This window comes from Oreochromis niloticus, linkage group LG3, assembly GCF_001858045.2.
Source record: "Oreochromis niloticus isolate F11D_XX linkage group LG3, O_niloticus_UMD_NMBU, whole genome shotgun sequence".
Taxonomy (NCBI): Eukaryota; Metazoa; Chordata; class Actinopteri; order Cichliformes; family Cichlidae; genus Oreochromis; species Oreochromis niloticus.
In genome coordinates this window covers 42,242,316-42,249,899 of record NC_031967.2, presented here as the reverse complement: position 1 = coordinate 42,249,899, position 7,584 = coordinate 42,242,316, and the positions used below count along the sequence as shown (strand labels likewise).

The 7,584-nt window shown below is 40.8% G+C and overlaps 2 protein-coding genes across 2 annotated transcripts in view; both read right to left on the bottom strand.

Moving 5' to 3' along the window:
* The window catches only part of LOC100695786 (zinc finger protein 239), a 630,955-nt gene that overhangs the window by 621,590 nt on the left and 1,781 nt on the right, over nucleotides 1–7,584 (bottom strand). The window lies entirely within an intron of this gene.
* On the bottom strand, nucleotides 1,613–5,121 carry LOC102079178 (zinc finger protein 415-like). Its single transcript, XM_005464560.4, has 2 exons — nucleotides 4,645–5,121; nucleotides 1,613–2,663 (listed from the first exon to the last, which is right to left on the bottom strand). The coding sequence occupies exons 1-2, from the start codon at nucleotides 4,814–4,816 to the stop codon at nucleotides 1,834–1,836; spliced, it is 1,002 nt and encodes a 333-aa protein (XP_005464617.1). The 5' UTR covers nucleotides 4,817–5,121; the 3' UTR covers nucleotides 1,613–1,833.

The following is a 7,584-nucleotide window of genomic DNA, read 5'->3' as shown; positions in this document are numbered from 1 at the left end:
TTCAAATTATGAAAATGATTCGTTAAACATGTTTGTGGCTGTTACAGTAAAAAAAAATCACTTTTTTCTACTGTCAAAGGAGTTTGGAAAGAAAAGCGTCTGGACTTCTTTAAGTTGCTTGAAGACGTTTCACCTCTCATCCGAGAAGCATCCGAGAATACTCCCACTGGGTTTAAATCTGGGACTCTCGGCCATTTGACCTTAGAACTGAAGAAGCTTCTCGGATGAGAGGTGAAACGTCTTCAAGCAACTTAAAGAAGTCCAGACGCTTTTCTTTCCAAACTCCTTTGACTACGATGACCTGGATGACTGAGAACCTTCACAGACACTTTTTTCTACTCTGATTTTATGTTTTTTTTGTCTGATTTAAGATCAATTGTGTTAATACAGTATATCAAAATGAAAAAAATAACTGTAAATTCACATAGGTTGTGCTGAAAAGAATGATACCAAACAAGGGAAAATGAACTGTTTTTAAAGATGCAATGTAGAGGTAAAATCAAAAGTAGTCAAAAACGGCCAACTACACCCTGGACCCCAGAGGGTTAACCCTTTAAGGCCTATCGGAGCGGGCACGCGTTGTTTTGCATAACTATTTTTAAAACCTAGTAGAATTGCAACCACATAAGATAGCAAAGGATGAAAATTATGTTTTCTATTCAAAGTAGGACGAAGACCAGGCGAAGTCAGAGCTGAAAACTTTTTCTTTTAACTTTTTTTAAATTTTCACCTTGAAGACAGAGCGGAGGTTTTTACTGAGATATTTTATGAGTTGACAGCACCATGTGCCACTTTCTCTCTGCTGATATGAGTGAATGGCGCTCACCCACCTGTCTGTTTTTCTATGTCTATAAGCAGCAGGTACACCACCTACTGAAACTGGGGTAAAGTGCACCAAAACCTCGGTTAGTCGTGATCACGTGATGTGGGTGTTTTAAACCATGCTTCAGAGTTGTGTTTGAAAACATCTGTGCTCCAGAAGCTTGACTCAGTGTAGAAACATCTTTTTCTAGCTTCCCATCCGCACTGATAACACCTGTTCACTACACTCCAGCTGCGAGAGTCAACTGTGGAGTCAAAGTGAATTCTCAAAGAAGGAAAGCTTATAACTCTCTCCAATCTCTTCAAATCTTCATCAGTGAGCCTCCACTGTTTTTTTGTTTTGTTTTGTTTTTTTGTGGTTCACTTGTCCAGCATATTTATTCAGGTAAATTAATCATAACAAAATTTAAACCAAAACAAACCTTTCATTCTGAGCTTGCAAGGACCTCTCTCACCACTGACTGGTTAGTCAGTCCTACTATTGCGCACTACTCCTGGCATCATAGTGGGTAAAAATCAGAAACAAAGAAAAACTTCAGCTGAATAAGAGAACACTCTTATGCTGCATTCACACATTAGAGCAGGGGTGGGCAACTCCAGGCCTCGAGGACCGGGTCCTGCAGCTGATTCAAATGGCTAAATTACTTCCTCAACATGTCTTGAAGTTCTCCAGAGATTTGGTAACGAACTAATCATGTGATTCAGGTGTGTTGACCCAGGATGATATCTAAAACTTGCAGGACACCGACCCTCGAGGCCGAAAAAACAATGAACAAACAGAACAGGAGCATACTGAACTTTAACCTTTATGAAATGTAAGATGAGTTTGGCTGATACAATTATAATAATAAAGTAGGAAACCAAATAAACAATGTCTTGAAATACTGTCTTGAACATGAATCATCTTTTCACTCAGGTGTTGCAGTGATTTGCCGTCTGGTCAGTATGAGTTCTACCACCAGCACATTGCCATGACTAAGGGCTGTATCACATTTTCAAAGTATTAAACATTTAACCAGTGTGAATTTTCACGTGTTTCTTTAAGTTCATCCTCTGACTGAATCTTTTCCCACAAGTGCTGCAAGGATATGGCCTTTCACCTGTGTGCACTCTTATGTGAGTTTTTAATGTTGATTTCTCATTGAATCTTTTCCCACAAGTGGTACAACAATGTGGCTTCTCTCCTGTGTGAATTCTTGTGTGAGTTTTCAAGTGTGCCAGCTGATTGAATATTTTCCCACAGGTGTTACACGGATACGGCTTCTCACCTGTGTGAATTCTTACATGAGTATTCAATGATGATTTCTGATTGAACTGTTTCCCACAGGTGCTACAAGGATATGGTTTTTCACCTGTGTGATCTCTCAGATGTGTAGTAAGGTTGGATTTAAAGTTAAACGTTTTTCCACAGGTGTCACACTGTACAGACTGTTTCCTTGTGTCAGTTTTACTTTCTGACACAAGGGTGTTGTCCACTCGCTCATTGTGATGTCTCCTCTTCTTTAGCTTTGTATTTCCAGTATATCCTGAGTCCACGCGATGGCTTTCTTCATGATCTCGGCTCTCTGCTTCAGGAGAGCTGTGAGAAAGGAGCTGCTCACTGTTTAGTTTTTGTTCACTGTGGGAACTTTCCTCATAAGTCGGAGTCTCCATGAAAGTTTCAACCTCCTGCTTCAGTCCAAGCTGCTCTCCCTCCTGACTGCTGCAGAGTTCCTCCTGTTCATCTTTAACCTGTGGAGGCTCTGGCTCCTCCTGGTCTGGGCTGGAGTTCCTCTCCTGGTTACAGACCTGCTGCTGATCCAGACCCTCCTCTTCCTCACAGTCATGTTGTTGTGGGAGGTCTTGAGGAACAAATAAATACAAGAAAAAGTGAGTTATGTGTTGATAAATGGTGATCAGACCAGAGAGTTTCATGCATGCGCAACACACGCAGAGCAGCTCAGGCAAACAATTGTGCCCACTCACAGCCACACACTAATATATTAGCATTGAAGCTCCTCACTGCGAGCAAAGACCCAAAGTCCACTAAACTAAACTGCAAGGTGACCATTTTTGTGCAACAAACCTGACCACACTCTTAAACACGGACATGTTAAAGAAGCTAACAAAAGAAAAATGGCTAAACGTTCCCTAATGGTTCTACAAATGTAAACTTCAGGAAACATTGTCTGAAGGTCATGTGAAAGTTACATTTATGGAATGTGACCATCTCTTCTGTCAGTGAGAGAGCAGCAAAAGAAAGTCCTTAATGTCTGTTTCTAACATGCCTTCCCGCTGTCCTCTCTCTGTCTTTACAAACATCTCTAGTCGCTGTTCATATGTAATGAATGTAGGCTGTGAGATCACGGTTTACCTCATAATGCCGGTGGTGAAGCTTCTACAATGGGGGTCTTAAGCTTAAATGAGCTGTGGGCCACTGCTGACACCGTCATCTCATTGGAGGGCCACTTTAGTATTTAAGTAGCATATTTTCTGCACTATAAAGCGCACTTAAAATCCTTTAATTTATTCAAAAATCGACAGTGCGCCTTATAATCCGGTGCGCCTTATGTATGAACTCTGGTTGTGCTTACTAACCTTGAACCAATTTTATGTGGTACACGGCGCTCAAAAGTCTGTCAAAGAATGTTTTAGTACAACTTTGGTAAGCTACGAAGCTGCACCGCTCGATGGATTGTCTGAGCATTACGGCTACCGTAGTCAGGAGCCTCGCGGAGTAATCTGGGTCTAAAACTCCGTCTGCTTCAGGTCCCAAAGTCAAACGAACACTGCAGCATCACTGAGAGTTAAAAACTGTCTAAACTCTTTCATCTTTAATAAAATGATCAGCGTTGCTGCTTTAACAGGTGTAACAATTAAGTTTAACATCCAGGCATCCATGAAAACAGAATGTATTAAATTTAACGGAGTTAGAAGTTAGCAGGAAGTTAGCTCGCTAGTTTCCACCTAAACATCATATAGCATGTTCTGACTGAAAGATTTCTGAACAAATTAAAATGTACTGCTCTGCTATCACTTCCAACAGAAATGAAGACAGAAAACGAAACAGCAGGGACTTTGTTAGGGTTGCTGAAGTCAGACTAGCTGGTATATAATGATGTGCTACGTGATCGCTAGCGACATAGCTATGTTAGCGTAATATAAACACAGTGAAGCTGGAGTATAAACGCCAACTTTTTTCCACTTGAAAAGTTAAGGGTACAAATGTAATCACATGGCAGGAAACTGTAAACGGACCAAACTTCAATCAGGAGAACAACTGAGATAATCCATCCACAATACGAGGTTAGTCATTAATATACTACAACAACATGGGAACAGAGCAGCTGCGAGAGAATTTAACATTAATGAATCAATGGTACGGAAGTAGAGGAAGCAAGAAGAATGAGTTGAGTAAAGTTTGAGTTATCTGACTGTTTTGTTTAGCTTAATGCGCCTTATGAACAGAAAAATATGGTACTACAAAAAAACAACAAAAAAAAAAAACAGACAAAAATGAGAAAACACCCACAAATGTTTCCAAAAATGTAGTGTTTTGTTTTGTTTCTTTTTTTGTAATCAAACTGTTTATTAGAGGGGAAGTGTGTTTTAGGACACTCGAGCCTAACATTAGCTGGCATAAAGTTAGCTCAAAACCAGCCGTTATTGTTGTTTAGCAGTCCAGAGACCAGAGGTTCACATTTCTGATCTCCTGAAAAATCAGTAATTGCAGCAATAGCTGAAATTATCAGGATGTTTCTGCACATGTTCATGTGTTAGCGCTCTGACTTCAGTTCAGGAAATTATGGCGTCAACAGCACAGAGTTAAAAACACGTCCATACCTGTGATGTGTGAGTTTCTGTCGGGTTTCCGGCTGATATCCAGCAGTCTGTGCTGACGGTTGATCTCCTCCTCATACTGGACGATGGTTTTTTGAACCTCTGAGAAGATTTCTTCACAAACAGCAGTTAGTCTCTCCTTGATGAACTCTCTCAGATACTGAACTGAACTCATTGCTGCTTCAACTCAGGCTGGGCGGATCAATACAAGCATCGATGAAGCGATACAGACGTTGGTGTCAGATCCACACTGATGTGACGGAATCGATACTTTAGTTTGTGTCTCTCCTCTAACTTCAGTCCACCTCAAAAAACAGCAGCCATGTCTGGTCACACCGCTCCACTTGAACAGCCACACTTTGCCCCTCCACCTCCTTCCTTCTCATTCTTCTTAGCTTGATGGTAGTTGGCAAACCAGCTTACAGGTGCATTACTGCCACCTACTGGAGTAAAGTGTGGACAGGACAATAGCAGGAAAAAAAATTTAAAACTATATTCTTTCCATCAGCTTAAAATCTGAATGTATTCATAAAATAATCCCCGGTTTATCATAGAGTTTAAACATAGAGACCCCTTGGGAGTTTACCTATTTGGATTGCATGAGTTAATCCTCTGTGTCCTATTCTCATCCAAGTAAACAGTGTCTCTTCCTTTGGGTTCCTACCCTGCGTCATGTTCAAACATACATACTTTTAGATACGGTGAAGACGTCTTCCCATTTCAGCTGTGACCAAATATTCCAGCCAAATAATCTACAAATAATTGCAGAATATGGTAAATGGTAAATGGCCTGTATTTATATAGCGCTTTAATAGTCCCTAAGGACCCCAAAGCGCTTTACATATCCAGTCGTCCACCCATTCACACACTGGTGATGGCAAGCTACATTGTAGCCACAGCCACCCTGGGGCGCACTGACAGAGGCGAGGCTGCCGGACACTGGCGCCACCGGGCCCTCTGACCACCACCAGTAGGCAACGGGTGAAGTGTCTTGCCCAAGGACACAACGACCGAGACTGTCCAAGCCGGGGCTCGAACCGGCAACCTTCCGATTACAAGGCGAACTCCCAACTCTTGAGCCACAATCGTAGTAAAGAATATTTCCTTACTACACCCACTCTAAAACCCAGAGAAGACACTGTTTACACTCTAAGATATGGGTTAGTCTCTGTTATCATTCTCTCCCAGGTCATCCCAAAATTTGATGTTAATATGATGGGTTTTTACAGGCTTTGCCAGTGCCACTATAACTGCCTGCTTTCAGACTGATGGGATTGTCCCTGTGCGATATGACCAAAATCTCATATCCCGATATAAGACAACTATCGTCCCGATAACGATATAAATCACAAAAATGTAACATTTGTAAATTCTGTGAGTCTCGGGCAGCTGAAGTGTTTCCAGCTGGGCGTCGTGTACCTGGAGTCTAGTGTTTAACCGATGTATTAAACCATACATTTTTAGACATAAGTTGTGACGGTCGCCGTTTTCTTTGTGAGTATTTATTACACAGCGTGCTGCGGGGAAAAGCCTGTTCTAATGTTTGAGTCTAAGATTTATTTTTTAGCACCTGACGGCTCTTTTTTGCTTCTCATCCGTAAATACTCTGCATACTTTTTCACCTGATTCATTTTATTTTGAAAAGTCTCAACAGGATCTTGAGCTTTATTGTGAAAGGTTTATGTGGAAAATAAACAAGCGGACATGCGAAGATTTTACTAGTGATGGGATTTCCGGCTCTTTTTAGAGAACCGGCTCTTTCGGCTCGGCTCACTAAAAAGAGCCGGCTCTTTCTTCATCTCTCTTTTACGTGTTTTTGAGTTTTTACGTGCTTCAGGGTTTGTACATGCCGTAAATATACTTTAAATATACTTTAAATATACTTTTATTTATTCACTCCACATAAAATGTAATAAATAAATCATATAATACAAAAAACAACTATTTACATTTCAACTTTTAACTACTTAAATTTTCAGCTTTTTCCTTTTAAACAAATTTAAAGTGTAACAACACATAACACTGCAAACCACAACACAATTAAATATAAATTAAAATATGAAAACAAAAAGAAGATGCATATTCTCTGTCATATGGGCCTGCATGAATAAACTTTCTGAATCCTTTATCATCCGCAACTGAAAATAGTTGTGGATGATTACTATACCTTTCTAATGTGACGTTGTTGTCCCTGGCTCTCTTTCTCTCTCTCTCCCTCCCGCTCTGTTCCTGTGCTACTGCGAGTGTAACTACCGCCCCTCCCCCTTCTTCCCAGCGTAAGCACAAGGCTGCGTGTGGAGTGAAGCGGAAAAAAAGTGCGAGAGAGAGGGTGAGAGAAAGAAAAAAAACCCACGGCTTCCAATAAGGGGCCGGCTCGCGTCGTTCACTTAAAAGAGTCGGCTCTTAGAGCCGTTTCGTTCGCGACTGACACATCACTAGATTTTACCGTCGTTGCTGCTAACGGCAACGGATAAAAACAGGCCCTTGTGCTTCCGTAGTGTGGTTATATTAAATGTAAGAGAAAGAGAGAACTTTAAGAAATTAATATAGCCACTACAGTGACCATCAAAATGACGAAAAAATATTGCCATAAACAGTTTATTTTGCGACACCACGAAACAAACGATAGAGTAAAATGAAACGATAGATGTCTTTATATCGTCATCTGATATCGAACAGCCCTACTTTATCCCATATAATAGTAAACAGTTTTAATATCACTTGAAGTGTACTGTCTTTTATGCGGGCTAACGTGTTATAACACACACTATCCTATCAGAGCATTTAAAATGCATATTGGATTCATTCAACAAGTTGTAACGTCGGGTTGTGTTTAGTGGTTGAGAGAAGGCGGCAAAACACTTAGCAGGCTAGTCAAAAGAATACACACTCACGCCAGCATGGGAAATTCCACAGTGTGTTCTTTAATACATGTTCTATTCG